Below are 21,966 nucleotides of genomic sequence, written 5' to 3'. Positions count from 1 at the left end.
GTTTTTGTACATTCATGTTTGTACTTTATAAGTTACAAGTGTTTTTTGGGTGAGGTTTACATTAAAAAAAAAAAAAAAAATGCTTTCTATAGTTTATACTTGCTTATTTACTTGATTTGCAATTAGTTTCCCGTGGTATCAAAATAAACTCAAAGGTCCGAGATATTAATAAAAATAAAAAATAAAAAAAAATAAAAAAAAATAGTCCTTACAGTTAAATTTTATACACTTGACTCATCAGATTTTGATAGCGTAAAACATCAGTGCCAGTAAAATTGTGCTACTTGTCATTTTACTATTTTTTTTTTTTGCTTAAATAAAAAGTTAATTCTTGGCTTCATACTATCACCATTTTTCCTCTCAAAAGGGTACCCTTTTGCAGCTCATGCACACTGCATTTGCCTTCATACTATTATCCCCCATTTTCATCTGAAAAAAACGAGGTATGTGTGAGCAAAATTTGAAAGGAATTATGGGTTTTCTTTTGAGCTTATTTTCTCTTTAAACGTGGAGTAGGCATGATAATTGATAGGCCAGATCGAAGGGGGGAAATTAAGCAACCTACCAATGTAGCATGGCCCCCATTGAAATGAATTCCTCAGGCCAAGCAAAATATATTTATGCTTGGTTGGCACATGCAGCTGATCCAAAGACTCAACACTGACTTTGTCATTTTCATCGCCTTCTTGTCTACTCCATCATAACTGCACCCTCCATACCATGTTACCCACGACTTCTACACTACTCATAATTCGGGTAGAACTGTAGAAGACAACTGGCTTAATTAATTACTCGGTCCAACGAAAAAATAATAATAATAATAATAATAAAAAAAACTTTACAAAATCCTCCTCAACTTCCACTTTTTTTTTCTTTTTTTTTTTAATTTTTTTGACATGTCCGCACAAGAGGGGGGAGGGGGATTCGAACTAGTGACCTCCACTTCATTAAGCGTGGTCCTAGCCGATTGATCTACCTCTTGATGACAACTTCCGCTCGTTTTGACACTACCCTCAAAGTTTAAAAACTCTCAATTAAGAGTATCGAACTTTCAATTACTTTCACCTACCTTCTTCCGTTAAATCTTGTCAAAATTTTCAAAAAAAATAAAAAAAAAAAAATTGTAAAGATTTATGTGTTTATTTTTTTCATAAGAAAAAAAGACAAATTTGCAACATCTTTGCAATATTTTATTATTATTTTTATATATATAAAAAAAATATATATTTTGAAAATTTGACAAGATTTAACGGAATAGGGTAACTGAAAGAAATTGAGGCATTGTTTGTTAAACAACACCAGCATTCCCACAAAAACAAAAAAAATATTCTCACTTTTATATTACATCATTCACTTTTTATATTACATTAGTTACTTTTTATTACTATTCAAATAACAAAATTACTATAAAACAATTTTTTTTTTTTTTTAATTTCATTTTTCAATACTACTTTTTTACTTTTCTATACTAATTATTACACTCATTTTTTTCCTCACCAAACATGAACAGTATTGTTTGCCAAACACACTCTGAAAGTTCGATACCCTTAATTGAGAGTTTTTAAACTTTGAGGAGGAGTAATTTTAAAATGAGTGAAAATTCATGGGAATTTTCTGAAATTTCCCAAAATAATAATCCCAAAACATGTGGATAAAAGGGCTATTTTGCTAGGTTATGAAAGCAATTGGTTCCATAGAAAGCTGTCAAGAGAAAGTGTGTAAGTTGTAGAAGAGTCCCTTTCAAAGCAAGATTGTCAATGGGGCTGTGGAAATTTTAGCAGAAGGAGATGGGGATCCTCCCAATCAATCCGGAGGAAGATGAGGTGTCCCCATTTCCCGAAAATGGGTTTGGCTGCTTCTACCCAATTCTGCCATATCAGCACAATTCAGAAATTAACCTAATTCTCAAATCAGTGAATCATGATTCGTGAACACAAAAATCAGGTCTATCTTGACCCACAAGTCATTTTCCAAATTTTGAAAAAACTTGCGTACCATTTGGAAAGAATGTGATTAAAGGTAGCTTAATTTTTCATTCACATGAAATTTAGGTGGCACTTTTACCATATTGGGTGCTTTTTTGTTTTTGTTTTTCTTTCTTTCTTGGTACTGAAGATATCTTTAGTTCACTGTTCTTATCTTTTATCAGCAACAATAAACAATATGTATGTATCTACCATTAGTTTTAATTTTCAATCTGCATATGATGGAGGGTAGGTTGAAAAGGTCTGACAAACATGTACATGTGCTTTTATCAAGAAGACATAAAATTGACAAACATTTTAGTTTTAGACAAGGATTATCATTTTATTGAACTTGTATTAGCTTCAGAGCCGGTTATTACGAAAGCTTAAATTGATAAAAAAATGGTGAATTTAATCACCCAACACATAAAATATCTAATTAAAATGGGAGGTGAATTACAAAGACAGGGTTCAAAGACATACTATGTTATCAGTTATCGTAAAAGCTTAGAGTACACAAAACATTTCTAAAAAGCTTCACTGCTGACTAGCTAAAATAGTTAAATATTTGTTGAGTTGTTATAGTACTCGGAAAATTTGTGAGCAATATAACTCAATAATGCATAATTTATATTAATAAAGAAAATCAATCCATCTCTCTCTCATCTTTGGGAATAGCAAAGAAATAATATTTGAAATGAAATAGTAAAAGTGACAAGTAAAATGGTGATTCAGATTTAGGCGCTTTAAAAAAAATAAAAAGTGTTTTTTAGTTCAGCCGGACGTGAATGCCCTTAAAACATATAGAATTTATTAATCTTAATCATTTAACTAATAATTTAAGATGGCGAAATCTACATTGAAGAGAGAACCCCACCTAGATTCTTCTTTAAATAAATTGACCATAAACAAAAACTATGCTACTTGTCTGGTTGAAGCAGTTGAACTAAACTTAAAAAAACAACCACCTGGCTTCCAACCCCAACACGGCAACACCCTCCCCTATTCTCCCCATCTCTCTTCACCTACAGAGAGCTGATAATCCAAGCCATGGCCACAGAAGATTTCAGCTTCCCAACAACCGGTGACACCTTCCCCCCATGTAGCATCGATTCGCCGCCGATGTGGCGCCTGTCTCCAGCCGCCTCTCCGAATTCCAGCCATGAAGAACCACCAAATGGGGCAGCCAAAGGAGAAGACCATCAAAACGACACGGAAGATTGTTTTGCTACAAGACAAATCAAGTACAGCCAAAGAAAGAGCTTTTCATCTGTAGAAGGTTGTCGGAAAGTGGCCAGTGATGATGATGATGATGATGATGATGAAGAACGCAAGATGGACATGTTGTGGGAGGATTTCAATGAAGAATTGTCAAGAAATTCTAGCACATCAAGATCCAACACATCTTCTTCAAGAGATATTGTGGAGTTGGGGTGTGTTAAGGCATTGACAGCCTCCAAAAATCATGGAGCTGCGCTTTCAACAAGGAAGCCAGGGATGGTGGTGATCGTGAAGGTGTTGAAGAAGCTTTTCTTGCTGCAAAACTCCCATCGGAAGCTCAAGATTAAAGGCTGATCAATCACAATGTTTATGTACAAATATGTACAGTAAGTATTCTTTGATGAATATACAAATTAAGGTAAAATTTTGATAAATTTTTAGTTTATATTGGCTATTGGGTGCTGTAAAAACAGCAGTTTCTGCAGCTTTAGATATTATTAATCTGGGATGCCGTCTTGTATAGGGGAAAAAGAAATAAGTAGGCCCTTTGTGTTAATGACCATCAAAAAGCTCCCTCAACCTCAAGTCATTGTCATCATCTTCTCCCAAGGAATCAAGAAACCTTGCAAATGTTCTTTGGTAGTACTACTGCCTTATTTCCCATTTTCTATTTTTTTTTTTCCTGACCAAATACAAAGGATTTGAAGGGGAACCAAAAAATAGAAAAGAAAAAAAGAGGGTGGGATGGAGAAGGGGTATTAGGGATTTTTTTTCCTATTCAAAAAGGGTAGATTCGGTAGAAGGGGCAGCGAATTAGGAATTGAGTTACAGTCTAATTCAGTGCTATCAAGATAGTAGTAGGAATAAAGGTGATTTACAATAGCCCTATTATTCACCTAATCACATGAAGATTGCCTTGATGTGACTAAACCACCGCCCTAAGTAGTGGGGAATTAGGAATTTGAAGTTGTTTAATGAGAGTACAACAATAGATCTAGGTAGAGAAGAAAATGTGAAACGATCCATCGGCTGGGACCTCGCCTATACTAATTCGAATCTCCCCCCTATTGTGCGGACATGTCCAAAAAAAAAAAAAAAAAAAACGCCTCTGGGAGTCGCCTTTTAGGGCGTCCTTAACTTGCCCTTTTTGTTGTTGTAGTGATTGACTAAAGGAAATGGGTCCATCAGTAATATTTGAGCATGAATGGCAGCATAAGACTCATAAAGCCCAATACCAAGTGATGTAGGCCGGATATCAAAACAAACAAAGAACAAAAAGGAGTCAGGAAATCCCAAGCTGAATCAGTCCGTGGCCAACAATAAGGTGAAAAGAATCTCACCACAAAAAAAATAAAATAAAATAAGAGTCTCATCTTAGAACAATTTGGGCAAGGTTTAGTTAATCATATTCATCAAATTTGCATCATTTGGAGTCAAATCACACTTAAATAAATTCAGTCACTAAACCCTAACCTTAATTTAGGGCAAAGCTCACTTATTGAAGAGAAATGATAAAATTCATTATTTCAACCATTTTCATATAGTGAATGGATGAATCCACTATTGAATTTGTGTGGAATTCACATGAGTCCACAAATTTAATGGTTAATCCATTGAATTTGCCAAAAGAGATGGTTGAAAGATGGCTGTGTGACATGTGTCTTTATTGAATTATCAAAAATTTGTTTCACTCTTAAAAATTAAATAAAACATGAACTCAATACTAATAACACCATTAATTAATTAGTAATGTTATTTATTAGACTTATATATAACTGTCATACAATTGAGATGACGTAACAGTGAAAATCAATCATGGATCAATACTTATAAAAAAAAAAAAGTTGATTTTTACTATCATATCATCCTAATTGCATACTCATGTGGTAGAGACAACTCATTTGCTGTAACAGATTTTGTGAATGGACCAAAGGAAATTCTATTTGAGAAGGTTGAGAGTATCTCATACAATTAGAATGATGTGGTAATGAAAATTAAGCATATTATACGACTATCATACAATTAAGATGATGTGACAGTGAAAATAATAATAATTTAAACTGCTATATCATCTTAATTGCATGCCCACGTGGCAAAGACACCGCACTTGCTGACATGGATTTTGTGAATGTATCAAACGAAAATCTGTTTGAGAAGGCAGAGAGCATCTCTAACAATAGGCACATTCTGTGAATCATAGGGGAGGTCTTGTAACTATGGAAAAGTTACAGAGATAGTTTTGAGGTTTGATGTTGCTGCTGGTGTAGGTTCTTGGCTAAGGAGGCCAGCAATATCAAAATCACTTCTTATTCTTCTCCAAGTATACTCTCCCTAGAAAAATAATATAAGGGACTAAGAATTCTAATTAGTCACTTGTGTGTTTGGCATAAAGGTGGATCGATATTGGCACTTGACCAGTTGATGCATAGGGATGTGGGAGGTCTTAGTAAAAATAAAATAAAATTCAAGAGTTTATAAGCACTAGAACTAGCAATTTTTGACACGACTCGTAAACTTGACACAAACTCAACACGAAATTAAAATATTAGAATTGAAGAATTTGACTCGTTTAATTTAATGGGTCAGATTAGGGTTGATCTATATAGCTTTATATTCATGCTTTAACACGACCCAAATCCAATATGCGACATAATGACTGAAATTTTTTGACATAATCCGTGAACTCGAAACGAACACAAATTGTTATCCCTAATAAGTACTACCACATTAGGTTAGTAAGATAGGAGTGAGATGAAGGTGTAATATGTGGTCTATAAAAGTTTTTATTTTTATTTTTAAGGGTTGATTTAAAGCTTACCGGTCTGCCATATTAGCTTTATAATTTGTATTTGTACATTATTTATAGGAAGATGGCAACCTTTTGACTAAATTTGGGGATTGGATTGCTGTCCATAATTGATAATTCAGCATATATATATATATATATATATATATATATATATATATAGAGAGAGAGAGAGAGAGAGAGAGAGAGCAATGATATGTATCCAACTAATTTGCCCAACTTAAGTTTAACTTTGGCCTTATATTTTTTATTTTAAAATACTAAGAAAAATGCTAGGCTTACAAACACATTTTACAAAAAACCTTTTACAAATTGATGTGACACAACATGATTGGGTTTCTCAAAATTTGAATTTATCTCATATCCAATCATGTTGTGCCATATCAGTTTGTAAAAGTATTTTTTGTAAAATGTGTTTGTAAGCTTAGTATTCCTCAAATACTAAATAGTAAATGAAAAAAATGTGTGAAGAATAATATCTATTTTTGATCATTCTTTTATTTGGTATTTAAAAAAAAATAGAAAATAATATTTTTTTTTTCATAATAATGTCATTTGTTTTTTTTAAAAATGACATTATTATGAAGAAAAATATCATTTTCTATTTTTTCAAAAATACCAAATAAAAGAAGGACCAAAAATAGATATTATTAGTTTACACATTTTTTATTTTTTATTTTTTTATTTTTAAAATAAAAAAATAAAGCAAAAGTTCAACTTAAGTTGGTCAAATTAGTTGTCGTCAAGAGCCAAGAGGTAGATTAATTGGCTGTAATCACGTCTAATGAAGCGGATGTTACTAGTTTGAATCCCTTTGTGAGGACATGTTATAAAAAAATAAAAAAAAAAGTAGGACAAATTAATTAGGACTTTATCATTTTTCATATATATATATATATATATATATATGAACATCTCATCATGCAATTTTTAGTGACTGAATTGGACGAAGTGCGGTGGCGGCGGCGGCGGCCGCTTTTGACATTGAGGCCAGCCAAAAGACAACAAAGCCCGAAATAAAACCCTTTATTCCTCACCAAAATAAATCTGGGGTCACTAAAAGTTATTACAGCTTATAAAGGGTAAAAAGGTAGTTACATATCGTGCAAAGTAAAATAATCAAGGAGAAATAGTTTTGAAGCTGGCCTCTTTTTAATATAGCTTTTAGATTTTAGATATTTTCAATTTGTTTTTTTTTCCCTGAGCCAAAATGATTGAAAATATATATTGAAGCACCAAAATCTTTGCAAATTTGAGGTTTCTGACAAGGATATATATATATATATATATATATATATATATTATGAGCATCGCATCTCATTATGAGCATCGCATCTCACCAGTGTCCACCTAGTACTTGCCCACTTCTGTCTGTTCCTTGATAGACACTTTTGTGTAGGGCTTAGGGGGTTTTTCTTTGGGTCATTGGCTGCTCTGGTAAAAACAAATCATTTCTCTGTATTTGAATCTCTATCACTCAGACCCTTTTTAATTTTAATTTTTTTTTTTATTAAATTTTTTCTTTTGTGATTGCTTTGGGTTCCAAATGTGCAGAGATTCATGGGTGTCATTGACATCTACAACGCCTCCTCTCTCTGCTTCATCAAACCCAACACCAGCTTTCAACAACTTGTGGTGCCTCAATCGCAGAGACCCAGTTGCTCAATCGAAGGAAACCGCGGGCGGGTCGTTGCTATGGCCTCCATTGTTCCTCCAATGGAACATGTCAATGAGGGTCAACAGCGCTTGACCGGTGACTCCTTCATTCGACCCCATTTGAGGAAATTATCTCCTTATCAGCCCATTTTGCCTTTCGAGGTACTATAATCCGATCCATTTCATTCTTTTCCTTGTGGGTGAGTAACCCATTTGTGCTTTTTGACAATGGCATCCCACTTTAATTAGGAACCCTTACACTGTCTCTCAATTTAGTTGTATATTTGTTCAAAATCAACTACCAGCTTTGAGTATTATCATGTTCATTGATTACTAATTGAAAAGGATTTATTACTACAGGTTCTCCAAGTTTTCCTTCAACCCAACTGGCTGCTATATAATTGATATTGCAAATGGTTAATGTTTGTTTACTTGCCAAAAATTGAAAATAAAAGGCAATCAATTTCATAGATGATGGTGTTTGTTTCTATTCGAGATGGGGTTGGTCAATACTGATAATGTTTTTCAAATTGCACGTGACTTTTGTCACTTTGAGTTAACAAAGCCCTGTTATGAGTCACTTGAGTGGAAATCTATGTGAAATAGTAATTTGATGTCCAGATAAATGAATTGGGTTCTTTGTTACAGGTTTTGTCATCGCAGCTCGGAAGGAAGCCTGAGGAAATTATCAAATTAGATGCTAATGAAAACCCTTATGGCCCTCCCCCCGAGGTAACAAAAACGAAATTCTTTGCTTTTTTTATTTTATTTTATTTTTTATTTTAAAGATGTTAAAGAAATATTTATTTAGTGTGTAAAGATTTGAAGTCGAAGAATAGTCTGTTGATTGTAGACGCGCTCTGAGTGTTAATACCCCATTCTGTTTTAAATAGAAAATTCAGATTGTTTGTAGGTTTTCGAAGCTTTGGGCTCAATCAAGTTCCCATATGTCTATCCAGACCCTGAGAGCCGTCGCTTGCGAGCTGCCCTTGCCAAAGATTCAGGACTTGAATCTGATTATATTCTTGCAGGATGTGGTGCGGATGAGCTCATTGATTTGATTATGCGGTTAGGATTTGAATTTTGTATCTTTATACGTTTCTAAATTAGAATGCCTGTTAGTGTCTATCTCCCTACAGCAGTCAACAGTTCCTAATCTTTTACAGATTTTGTTGTTATTTAATATATGCTGCAGATGTGTGCTTGATCCTGGTGACAAAATTGTGGACTGCCCTCCGACCTTTACAATGTATGAGTTTGATGCTGCAGTTAATGGGGCACTTGTAATAAAAGGTACATAAACTTTATACTTTATTATTGTTTCTTCCACAAGTTTTTGGAGTTTCTAATTCTTTCTTTCATTGATGTAAATTCTTGGGTTTATCTCCAATATTGAGTCCTTAAACATCTGTCATTTCTCTGGCCTGCTTTGTTTTTCATTTCTTTGCCACATCATATGTGAATAACCTCCTGCAATTTTATGTTATTCTGCAGTTCCAAGGAAGGCAGACTTTAGCTTGAATGTGGAACAAATAACAGATGTTATTGAACGAGAGAAACCCAAATGCATATTTTTAACATCTCCCAATAATCCAGATGGGAGGTAAATCTGTGTTGTTTCTTTTCTTAATGTATTTTTGGCATAGTTACTTTACATGATTGACTTGATGTCTCTAATGTGTCCTTACCTTACTGCCCAGTAATGAACTAACTATCAAGCACATTCAAGAGAAGGATCACCTCTGAAGGCATATATGTTAAAAGTCAAAGTATCTGCATAGAGCTTTCTTCTAAAACTAGTTAGTCTGAGCTTAGGCTTTGACCCATTCAAGAGCTGTTCATAGTATGGGGTTGGGAGATATGGTTAGATAAACTATTCTTTTAACATCTGGGTTAATATTGGTGCATGTAGTAGACATCCATTTTTAGACAGAATAAATCAATCTTTAGCTCTCTCAAGGGTTGTTAACTGAAGATGCTGACATTGTATTGGGGCATGGAATTTAAGGTTGCTTCTATTATTTACCTCTGTAATGAATTGCAGAGAAGGCCTTATTGTAGAATGTGTAAGGGCCTAGATGGCAGGAGAAAGAGGTTAACAGAGGTGTCCTCTTCTTGTCCTCAAGGGTTGTTAACTGAAGATGCTGACATTGTATTGGGGCATGGAATTTAAGGTTGCTTCTATTATTTACCTCTGTAATGAATTGCAGAGAAGGCCTTATTGTAGAATGTGTAAGGGCCTAGATGGCAGGAGAAAGAGGTTAACAGAGGTGTCCTCTTCTTGTGTGGACAGAGTTTCAGAATTTGGACTCTCTCTTTACTTTAGTATGGTTTTGCTGGTCTAACGAGCCTGCACACTATATTCATAAAATGTTTGAACTTTATGCATTATTTTCTAGTCACATTCGGATTGTGATGTTATATTTCGATCCTACTTATGTGCAGTGTAATTGATGATGAAGCTCTTTTGAAAATCCTTGAGCTTCCTATCTTGGTGGTGCTGGATGAAGCATATATTGAGTTTTCAGGAATAGAGTCCAGGATGAAATGGGTGAAGAAGCATGAGAATTTAATTGTTCTTCGGACATTTAGCAAAAGAGCTGGTATGTAAATATTTGTAACGCCTTTTCTTTAGAATCAATTATTTGGGAATTTGCATGTCAGCCTATATGATTCTGTTCTGGTAGCATCGATCTTGTTATTGAATTTCTAATGCAAAGATCTATTATCTTCTATGTTGTGAACTGTTAAATCTTTCTTAAATTTGATCTGAATTAGTTATTATATGCTCTAGGGTTAAGGATAATTAGAAACGTAAGTTGGGATAGAATGAGAGCAGTGACTAAAAAGTCCCCCAATTTAAAAATATTTAACTGAGAAGAGAAGTCCATAAAATTGTACTACATTCATCTACAGGTGATAGATCTCTTCTTTGCAGTTTCCCAGCATTAAGGTCCTAACTTGTCTTCCGGTAGACATTTTTTTAAAATTTTTTTTTTTTTATACTTTGTTTTTATAAGATCTGCCAGGGGATTTTATAACCCAAAGCAAAATTTATAAAAAGGGTCAATTTTATCTGTAGACAACATACCTGTTGTTATGCTTTGTTCAATAGATACTTAAAAAGCAAGCTAATCACGATGGAGGAGTATGTTAGTGTCTTTAATAGCACATGACCCAAGATAATCTACTCATGAATACCATTGTGCATTTGTTTTTCTTACTTGTTTGTTCAATCAAAGCATGGCTGTTTTGCAACAGTCAAATGCCACCAAACTCTAGCTTTAATGGCTACCAGAATTTCTGCCTTCCTGAATTAATCTATGGATTTGTTTGGCTTGTAAAGCACCTCACATCACTGATGTCCAAATCATGTGCAACACCAGAGAAACATATATAGTTGCACACTAACTTACTTTAGGTTCTTGTTTATGATATGTCCTTTGGCTGCCAATCATATTTATCATTTTTTTTCTTGTTATAACATTTATTATTTGCTCATAAAATACTACTATACTTATTTTAGAGTATAAGCCAATACAGCAAGAATATCTCGTAATTGCTGTTGTTGTTCGTATGGTATCTCATTTTTTCCTTGTGTATATTTCTGCCTTTTATGTACTGATTTCTGCTGGAAGCAAAACCATTGGCTTATTCTGATACTAATCATGAAGCCAAACAAAGATTAATTGATATGGTAATTGGTGGTTGTTATCAAGGGAATTTATCTTGTATGAGATCACATATGACCTGTGACTCAAACATTGCAAGTTACTAATGACTGAAATTGAGGGGACCCCTTTATCTGCACAGGGTCACCTCTTCTGATAGTAGCTATTATTAACTTGGTAGTCTCATTGATAGTAGACAAACTTCCTCAGCTTCCTTCAAGGTAATGACCTGGAGGGAAAATGACATTAAGTTTGACCTTTCTCATGTCCTATATAAATGACTCTGAAGATGCTGTTGCTTCACATTAATGCTCATCCATTGCTAATGTGATTTATCTTGTAGAATTATGTTTACTTCAAGTACTTAGATGGTAGCTATCTGCTCTTGACACATGTCTATGACCTTATGTGCTACCTCATCCATGATTTCAATACGCATTGTTTGCTGCTGGTTTGGGACCAATATTTTCTTGCTATATAAACATGTATTTGGTTATGGATTTTGTGTGACTTAGGACAGGACTTCCAACTTGATTAAGGCAGCCTACAGTTTAGTCCATGGTAGGCGGTTAGGAGGAGTATGTGCTTTTGAAGTTTTAAAGGGTTGAAGAGTATACTTAAGTTGATAATCTGAACTGGGATTAAAAGAACATTTTTTTATGGCTTAAAGGTTGCTAGGCATTCAGTGATATATTGCAGGCATTTATAGATTTGAGGTTGCCAATTTTAGGTTTTAATGGTGGAAAAGGTTAGGAGAAAACTATTCGAGTTTATAATTTGTAAAGATGCAACTGAGTAATTGGTTTAGAAGAAAGAAAGACAAGCTTTGGTGGTGCTATTTTGGGCTGTTAATAGTTAACTGTAAACAGCTCTTATTTCCAGAGCTTTCTAGTAACTTGGGTTGAGTACATGAAAATTGGGGTTCTAAAATTTATAGGATTTACAGAAGTGGAGGATACTAAAGAAGAGGAGAAGGAGATACTATAGACATCTCATTGATGGGTGCTGAAATATTCTCAAAAGTCAGATACTGATCTTTGGTGAATTGGAGTTGTTTCAACAATATTTATAAGCTGCTACCTTCTGGCTACTCCTATATATATATATATATATATAAGTAATGTTATATATATCAAAAAGTATAGAGGGGCACAACCCTAATACACATGAAGTATATAAGAGAATGCCTAAAACTAGGGAGAAAATAGAGCAAGGAAATCTGAATAGCTAGTAACTAAATGAGCTAAATAAGCAGATGTCCAAGCGAAGAGGGAAAAAAAAGAAATAGGACTTGAGCTACTCCAAAGTCCTCTCAAGATTATCGAAATTCATATTGTTTCTTTCCCTCCATATGCACCCCAAACATTAAAAGTAGGAGATTTGGAAAGAACACATAAAGACCCAGTAATATATAACTTGACCAAAGTAAGAACCATGGGCCTTAACTAGAGCCCATTTCCTGTAAAACAAATGTAGAAGATTTACTAATGTAAAGAAACAAATAAGTAAAACTCAATAATAGCTTGAGTAGCTATGGAGGATCTAAATTAGATCCCATGTCAAAGTTAGACCATAATTTTGAGAAGTTTTTGTATTTAAACATTTCATAACATCTTGTTGCATGCGCAATGTGCTGAGCATGGATCATCATTAGTTGAACTTGTTATGTCTATCTGTATCACCTCTATGAAAGTCACTTGTGACTCATGCTTGAGATTTGAAATGCAGGTACAAACCCTGGAGGACAACTAATTTACCTATTGATGTAACATGTATCATAGATAAAATCATTTCATCAGTGTTAGTTCAATACCCTTTATCTTTAAAAGAACTGTGAGTAACATCAGCAACTTGGGTTCTTTATAGAATGGAAGGAATGATGGTTTATTTTTACTAATGAACTTTTTCCCTTGCATGATTGTGTGAGCTTTGTTGCAAGAATGTACATTTTGAATCGTATAATGTTGCTACATATTCCCGAGAAGGATAGATTTTCTTAACTCATTTATTGTTTGGTCCAGTAATGGGCACCTTGTGATGTAGCATATTTATGTAGTGGGTTTTGTGCTTCATTTTTTTTTAATCATATTCATTTTTAGTTGATAGTTGATTTAATTTTCTGGATTTATGCATTTGTATTTGGTATGGGAGGTTAGTCATATCCTCAAATGTTTATCCAATGGTTTATTTATCATATTAAATTCATTAACTTTTTTTTTAAAAAAAAAATTTGGATATGTTTTTCCTTCTTTTCTTTATGTGAAATGTTCAGAATCTTAAATTGCAAATGAACAATTGGTGCAGGTTTAGCTGGACTTCGTGTTGGATATGGAGCTTTTCCTTTGAGCATCATCGAATATCTTTGGAGAGCAAAGCAACCTTATAATGTTTCAGTTGCTGCTGAAGTATCTGCTTGTGCAGCTTTGGAGAATCCCACATATCTTGAGGTTAATTCTTTTTTATTCTTATTAGTATTCCCCATTTTTTTTTTTTTGTAAGTAAATGATTACCATTGAAAGTGCAAAAGGCGCAACCCAAGCACACAAAGAGTATAAAAGAGAAATACCTCGCTATAATAAGACAACAAGTTGAGAAAATCAGGAAAACTAAGCAAATTAAGATCTTTAAAGAAGAAAGACTTTAGTTCCACCACAATCCTCTCTCGATTTTCAGACATCTATTATTTTTCCTCCTCTAAAGACACCATAGGCAGGACAGAACCAACTTCTACACAACTGCACATTGATGACTACTGCCATACCCTATCCCACAAGCGAAAAGGTCTATTACTCTTTTAGGCATGACCCAAGCTAACCCAAGACCACTCAAGATAGCACTCCACAAAGCATAAGTGATCTCACAATGTAGAAGAAGATGATCCACAGTGTATTGGGTGAACTTGGTTAAGGGTTGAAGTGACGGGAGAGTTTTGTAAATCGCTGAGGGATTGAAACAAGTCTGGCCAGTATTTGGTGGTGATGGAATACGTCATTTCTCCCCAAAACATCTCCCAAGCAAGGACAAAAGAAATTCGTAGTTGACATGATTGTAGGCCTTCTCAATATCCAGCTTGCAAAGCACACATGAAACACCAAATCTGATTCTACTATCCAAGCACTCAATAGCTATAAGAACGTAATCAGGAAATATTTCCCACCCTGACAAACACATTTTAGTGCTTGGAAATAATCTTCTTTACAACCTATCAGCTAGGACTTTGGTAATAATATGCATCAACCACTCACATTTTTGACAGATAAATTAGTACTACTTCCATTCAATGCCATGTCTAATATGAATCTGCATCTCTACCAGAAAGTGAAAGAGGCTTTGGTACAAGAAAGGGTGAGGCTTTTTAATCTTCTCAAGGAAGTGCCATTTCTCAATCCATTTCCAAGCTATTCTAATTTCATTCTTTGTGAGGTTGCATCTGGAATCGATGCTAAGAAACTGAAGGTGCGTAATTTTCTCGCTTATATCATACTTTACCATGTGAAAAGATTTATAGTTCTGAATCCAATATTTGCGTTGTATAGACTAACAGTCATACATTTCTGCGTGTCTTTGTGTGTGTAATCCATTATATAGAGTTAGATTTGATTGGTTGGTGTAGTTGTCAAGATAATTCCTTTCTTTTTCTTTATTTTTATTTTTATTTTTATTTTTGGAGACAATACTATATTCAATTTTGTTTGTGACAGGGCAATGTTTGTGTCCTTCACTTTATGTTGCTATTTAGTTTGCAAAATAATTTCGGATGAAGTTTTCTACTCAAAATTATGATCGATATGGGCCTGCTAGGAAAATGGACTAAAATGTAGATAATGGGGATTGAGATCTGGTTATTTCACCGGGTGCAAAATCTCTCATTGGGCTGTTCATTTAAAATGAAGGGCCCAAATCGCAAAACCACAAAAGAAAGAGAACGAATGATGGCTTGCAGTGCAAGGGGTGACTGTTCTTCCACCCCCTTTGGCCACAAGGGGAAGTTTGGCCACTCCCAAAGGGTGGTTTGGGGGTGGCTGAACTACCCCAATGACCAAAGGAAGTAGTTCGGCCACCCCAACAACTATCCCGTGCACTGCAAGCCACTTCTTTCTCTTTCTTAAGTTTTGTCGTTCATTTAAAATGAACAGCCCATGTAAGAGCTAGTACACCATATTTCAATCCAGATAATGGTATACTTTATTTTTGTTTTCCCTCTGAATTATTAGATACATTTTGTACACTCGTGTGCCTAGATGTAGCACGTCGGAGGTTCGTAGAAGAATCTCTTTCACCAATATAAAAAATTGTGATAATCTTATATTCGTACAGGAGGACCTTGCAAAAATGGGTGTAATGATCCGCCATTACAACAAGAAGGAATTGAAGGGTTATGTGCGTGTATCTGTTGGGAAGCCTGAACACACAGATGCCTTGATGAAGTGCCTTACACGCCTGTCTTAATACTTTTAACTGTGCAGGTGCATCCTTTTATTGAGCAGATTTCAAATTTGAAATTGCGACTTCTATACTGAATCTACATTTTTAAACCACAATATTTATTTGATTGTGGAAAGTGAACGATACCTTCTTTTTCTCGTTGAAGCTGAATGACACGTTTTTGTCTAGACATAACAACAGAGGCTCAATTATCTTCAGATAATAAAATCCTATTTATATGCTTGCTTTCCTTATGCCAAGAGGGTACCAATCTTTTCTATGGTAAATGTTTTGTAAAGAGTAATAATATCTTGTATTTTTATTTCACAACTATCTCACAATACTGACATGACAGCTCTAATTAACTCTCGGAAATTTTTTGTTTTGAAAGGATTTATCCAAGGGTTAGTTTGGACTGTCACATCAATATTACGAGATAAAAATGTGAATTTTAACATTATTCTTTTGTAAAACATTGATTTGCGTGCTATGATCGGTACATTCACCTTTGCAAGTACATAATACTAGATTACAAGAGCAAATGAAGAAGGAAAATATTTTGGATATTACAGCTTTTATTAGAATTTGTTTTTCAAATTGGTGTGACAATTCATAATTGGTAAAATAATTAAGAGTTTTTGGTTGACATGCCTGTCATTAATCATCAATTAAATTGATCATTTTTTTGCTTAATTACAAACATGATACTGCATTAACTATGACATGGCTATAATTTTGCTGACACAGCATATTTTCCCAAATCTGTTATTTGTCATTTTTCCTGAAATTTGGATTTCTCCTTCTAAGCAATATTGTGTCTAAATTAACTGCAATTACTTTTAATTCACTATTATGAATTAAAAGAAAGCGTGAAAGAATAATTTTTTTTATCATTTTTCCTTAAAATTCATAGCATATCTTATCAAGTAGATTTTCTCGATCATTATTGACAAATCTCTTGCGTGTCACAGTAAATGCTGCTGATTTCATCTTCTTCTTTTCTGAGTATTTATGGCATTAATTTTTAAATGTTAAATTTCTCCAGGCCTTTATCTTCCACTCTGGTTAAATTTCTATATATATATATATATATATATATATATATATATACACCATAAGAGAAGACAAGAGATTTCTAGGCTGATTGTTCACTCATAAAAAAGTTTTAAGCAGATTGGTTCAAATACCCATCGATTCTTGGTAAATCTATCGATTTCTATCTCCCATTTTCTTTATCATACATTTTAGGCTTGCAAAGATCAATCCAAATCTGTTGCTTCTTTCACTCCTTCTCTAACAGATTTGATAAATTTCAAGAGTCTTTAATCCGCATCAGAGCTATGCTCAAAAGGTTAGTGTTATCAATCCCATGTGATTGTTCAAGTTGATTCTTTAATTGGTTTATAGTTTAGCCCTTTATTTTGATTTGAGGTAACTTCATTTTAGACTTTGAATTACCACGCGATTTAACAAGCTCCAAAACTTCAAAACTGATCCCCTGAATTTTCAATTATAGTCAATTTGAATCTCTCCGTCAAATTTAGCCGTTAACTTCTAACAGCAATACCTAAAATGACCAAAATATCCTTAATTTTTGTTTTTTTGTTTTAAAAAAAAAAACCCCTTGTGACTGCAATTTTTTTTTTTTTTTTTTTTTAACTTTATTTTTTAATTTGGAATTAAGGATGAATTTGAAATTTTATAAAAAAGTTATGGGTATAAACGTCTTGTCTCACTTTTAAGGTTTAAAATCTGACGGAGGGGTTTAAATTGATTACAATTGAAAGCTCAGGGGTCTAAAGAAGTTATCCATTTTAATTCAAATTTTCGAAAGGCATAGGCATGCTTCACCCTGCAAAGCTGAATTAGGTCCAATGGATTACTACCAACTCGAACTTGAAGTAGAATTGTTATGTTCCACTCATCTTAGGAGTGCGTTCAGTCCCACGATTTCGTAAGCTAAAAGCAGGTTTTTCAACAAAATTGTAGAAAGTGTTCCGATTAAAAGTACATGATTTTAAAGTCCTTAAGCAACACGTATTCTTTCCCACTGGTGTGAGAAAAGTACTAGTTCATATTATGAAAGCTAATGAAATCCATGATGATGACTCATGCAATTAATTACTTTGCATCAACTTTTTCGCTGGAAAGTCCTGATTTATGAAAGTGGATTAAGCATCAAACAAATGATTATTAGGATTGATAACTTCATCATAATTACATATTTCACGATGGAAAGGGTGTTTCTTACATGTTTCCCACCTCTATGCAGAGGAAAACCATCTTCTTCCACCAACGTTAATATTGATGAATCTGTCAGCTTATTTTCTTCTCTAGTTTCCGACATCGACACGCTTCAAACATGGCTACTGCCTGAAGGTTCCATTTCCCTTCGATGGTGCTCTGAAGCCACTAATCTCCTGAGGAAGATGCACTCCCAGCTGCTTCTCTTTTACCAGAAATCTGAGATACCCAGTTCGTTGGATTGTATAAATATCTTGGATGTTTACATGAAAGAGACCATCAATCTCCTTGATTTATGCAACTCTCTAAACTCAGCCATTTCTTGGATGGGAAGGTATCGGCTAACGGTCGACCTCGCCGTTAGAAAGTTCTGTGACGACCAGATTGCAGATGTTGCAGCGATCAAAGCTGAGATTGAGAGATTAGAAAATGAGAGCAAGAAAATTTGTGGGGTTGAGAAGAGGAAATATAAGAATATGTTCAAGATCGCCGCCATGGCTGAAACTAAGAGCAAGAATCGTCATCATCATCATCATGATAGCACTGTCCGTTTCATCTACGCCGTTAAAAGCACCATTGATGTAATGGGCATGCTTCTTTTTTCTGCAATTCTCTATCCAGTTTCTGATATTGGAGAGTACGAGGAAGTTTACCGTTGGTTTCCTCAGCTGAAGTTTTTCTCAGCTTCTCTTGGGAAGCTTGTGGGGTGCTGCTTGAAGGAGAAGGATTGTGCAAGGTCGGTTTTGGTTGAGAATATGGTTATTGAGAAGGTGGTTTTGGATATTAAAGAGGAGGTTTTGAAGGGGGAAGAAGGTGCGGATCGGGAAAGGCTGAGGACGAGTATCGATTTGCTGAAGAGAAGCTCTTTGGCTCTGAAAGAGGGCATGGAGATGTTTGAAGCTGTAGTGAAAGAGCTGTTTGCAGAGGTTGAGGATGGAAGGGATAAGTTGCTGGCTATGGTGGTCAATGGAAAGTAGTGATAATAGATCTGTTGATGTATAAAATAATTCTTCATTTGTAAGTTATAACAATCATGAAAGTATTGTCATTTTAGATATATACACATGAATGCGAAAGAAATAGATGGTGACAAACATACAGAAAATGTATCTGATATATGTATTTTGTATGTATTTTTTCTATGGAGATTTTGTATGTGGTTGGATTTTTTTTTTTTTTTTTTTTAATTAAATAAAGGTTAGAGAGGAAAGCCAATTGTAACTATCCTACTTGGACATGACCATAGTAGCACCAACCCGCAGGACACCACTCAGGAGGAACCTAGACGGTGGGAATTGCAGGCGCTCCCTCAAGACCGGCCTAGCCATAGGGTGGTGGTTAAGTGGTATCAAAGAAACTCTCAAGTGATTGGGCACGCAATAGGTTGTAAGTTCGAATCCTGTAATAGGAATTACTACACTAGCTGATTAGTGTTAGACGTTTTGAGTGCCATTGATACTCTGGTTAGGCTGGGTCAAACTATGATTTAACCGGCCTTGAGAGAGCACTTGCAATTTCTTATGCACCATCAAGGTCCCTCCAGTCATTGATTCTCAGTAGGTAGGTGTTACTACAATCAAGCTCAAGTAAAGTAGCTACAATTGGTCCCCCCCCTCGTACTCTTTTTGAATAGAAAATAATAATAATAATAATTACATTACTAAACCCGATATGTCGGTTGAGATATATTGTGGAATTTTTTATTTTTATTTTCCTTAAGATGCAAAATGTTTTAAAGAAAGAAAGAAAGAAAAAAAGTCTATTTTAGTTAAGTTATGGACCGGTCATATTTATATATTTTTTTTATTAATCTAACTTTTAATTTTTTTAATTTTTAATTTTTATTATTATTATTATTTTTTATACTGCCTAGTTTGACCACCCTCAAAGCAACCAAAGAGATCGTTTGGTTCGCGGAATGCGTATTCCATTGGGAAAGAGAATAATTATTACTGGGAATAAAAGAGGTTTGAATGAAATAGTTATTCCAATTCTCTAGTTTGGTAGCGACATATATTTCATAATTGGAATTGAACTAAAATTACTAAAAAGCCAATTTGATTTCTAACTTTTCCAAATCTCAATTTTTTTTTTTTTTTTTAAAAGAAAAAAAAAAGAAAAAGAAAAAGAAAAGGTTAAATGTGTGGTGGCCGGCCACCCATTGCACTGGGGGTGGCCGCGCCAACCCCATAGCCATCGAGAGTGGCCAAGACAACCCCCGATGCCACCCATTGCATTGGGGGTGGCCGCGCCAACCCCATAGCCATCGAGAGTGGCCAAGACCACCCCCGATGTGAATCGGGGTGGCGGATTCTATTGTGCTAAATACTACCTAAATTAATAGATAATATTTAGTACGTTTTACTCGCAAGTGCACAAGATCAAACGATAGTATAGTGCAACAAGTACGAGATTGATCCTACGATGATTGTTGATTTTGTTTTGGAATTGATAAAAATATCAAATTGTCACTAAATTGATATTGTGAAAAAGAAATAAAAAGATATAAAGATAAATGAAAAGGTAAAGACAAGGCTTTGATATCCACCACTAATCATACTTAGATAATATAACAATATGCTAATGATCCAATCATATTATGAATACTTAATATTTGCCAACCTAAGGGTATGTGTGTCTACTCCTTAAGCTATTGATTTTCCTAAGCAACGAATTAGGCATGTGTGTCTACTCTAATTCTTTTCTTTCTTAAAGGATTTAGCATGTGTGTCTACTTAGTTGTTCTTTAAAAAAACATAAATCTGTGGAAATCGACAAACACATGAGGCCTAGGGCATGGGTGTCTACTCCCAGTTCCCCATGTTGATTAACCTAAGAACCCGATGTGGATTTCTTTTGTTACTCTTATTAAACCCAGGACTCGATCATTCAAATTGATTTAATTAACTAATCCATATCACATGCATATAATGGCCAATCACATACATATGAGCAATTCAAGAAAACATGAATTAATCAAGTTAAATATCACAACATGATCATCACAAATGCGCCAGTATTGAAATATTAAATAAGCATAATTAGGGCTTCAATCTAGCCATTCTAAAGAGTTAGTTACATATAACAAAAACAAAACTAAAAGAAAAGGGAAAGAAAGAACCGAAAGGTAGCCTCTAATTTCTCTCCCCAAAGTTGTGTCTATTCTCCAGCCTCCTTATTCTCAAGGTTTAGAGGTCTATTTATAGGCCTTAGAAGTCCTTGACATACTAGTAAACCTAAAAAATTCGTAGGGTTTTAGTCTTATTACAAGTGAGACTTAGAAAACCCTAATATGGAAGGAAAGTGAGTCTGGCCACAGCTGATGTGTCACCAGCGCACAGGTGCGCTCGATCGTAGCCTGTGTGTGCTCGATCATAGGACTGCGATCGATCCTATGTGTGATGCGCTTGATCGTATATGGCTGCATCACTGCTTGTCTTCTCTGGTCGTGCGCTCGATCGCACTGTCAGGAACTCCAATTGTTTTCAATTTCTCTCTTTGAGCCCAAATTCAGATTTACTTCCTTATCTTCCAAAAGCTTACAAAAGGATGGTAAACATATAAAAGAACTAAAATAGCACAAATTAACATACTTAAGGAATTAACACATATAAATTTAAGGGCTAAAATATGAATATTTTGGCACTTAACAGATTCTCACAAGAGGTGGCTGACCATCCATTGGTGGGTAGCCACCACACGTTTAACCAATTTTTTATTATTATTATTTTATTATTTTAAGTTTGAGAATTTTTTTTTTTTTTTTTTTCAAAAACCTTATCCTTCGCATAAGGAATAGCTATACCTATCATTTTTTTAGAGAAATAGCTATTCATGTGTAGATGGGATTAATAATTCCCATGATAAATCCCTACCAAACAAAAGAATGATTATTCCACGGGAATAACCATTTCATTCCGGGGGGTGACCTCATAAGCAAATTCCTCGTACCACAAGTACTAAACTTGAACTTTGAGAT

General features: G+C 34.5%; 3 protein-coding genes across 3 annotated transcripts; all 3 read left to right on the top strand.

Annotated features, from left to right (window-relative positions):
• Positions 1–2,914: 2,914 nt before the first annotated feature.
• On the top strand, positions 2,915–3,613 carry LOC132184049 (uncharacterized). Its single transcript, XM_059597528.2, has one exon. The coding sequence runs from the start codon at positions 3,015–3,017 to the stop codon at positions 3,537–3,539; it is 525 nt and encodes a 174-aa protein (XP_059453511.2). The 5' UTR covers positions 2,915–3,014; the 3' UTR covers positions 3,540–3,613.
• A 3,592-nt stretch (positions 3,614–7,205) lies between these two features.
• LOC132184293 (histidinol-phosphate aminotransferase, chloroplastic) lies at positions 7,206–16,003 on the top strand. Its single transcript, XM_059597870.2, has 10 exons — positions 7,206–7,428; positions 7,546–7,809; positions 8,296–8,379; positions 8,561–8,715; positions 8,843–8,940; positions 9,142–9,250; positions 10,093–10,250; positions 13,623–13,765; positions 14,634–14,774; positions 15,636–16,003. Exons 2-10 carry the CDS (start codon positions 7,552–7,554, stop codon positions 15,765–15,767), a joined length of 1,278 nt encoding a protein of 425 aa, XP_059453853.1. The 5' UTR covers positions 7,206–7,428; positions 7,546–7,551; the 3' UTR covers positions 15,768–16,003.
• Positions 16,004–16,929: 926 nt separating this feature from the next.
• Positions 16,930–19,125, top strand: LOC132184052 (uncharacterized). Its single transcript, XM_088518641.1, has 2 exons — positions 16,930–17,094; positions 18,016–19,125. The coding sequence occupies exons 1-2, from the start codon at positions 17,084–17,086 to the stop codon at positions 18,962–18,964; spliced, it is 960 nt and encodes a 319-aa protein (XP_088374767.1). The 5' UTR covers positions 16,930–17,083; the 3' UTR covers positions 18,965–19,125.
• The last annotated feature ends 2,841 nt before the right edge of the window (positions 19,126–21,966 follow it).

Source organism: Corylus avellana, chromosome 7, assembly GCF_965113065.1.
Source record: "Corylus avellana chromosome 7, dhCorAvel1.hap1.2, whole genome shotgun sequence".
Lineage (NCBI taxonomy): Eukaryota > Viridiplantae > Streptophyta > Magnoliopsida > Fagales > Betulaceae > Corylus > Corylus avellana.
The sequence above is the reverse complement of the archived record's forward strand: the minus strand, read 5'-3'. Positions and strand labels throughout refer to the sequence as shown.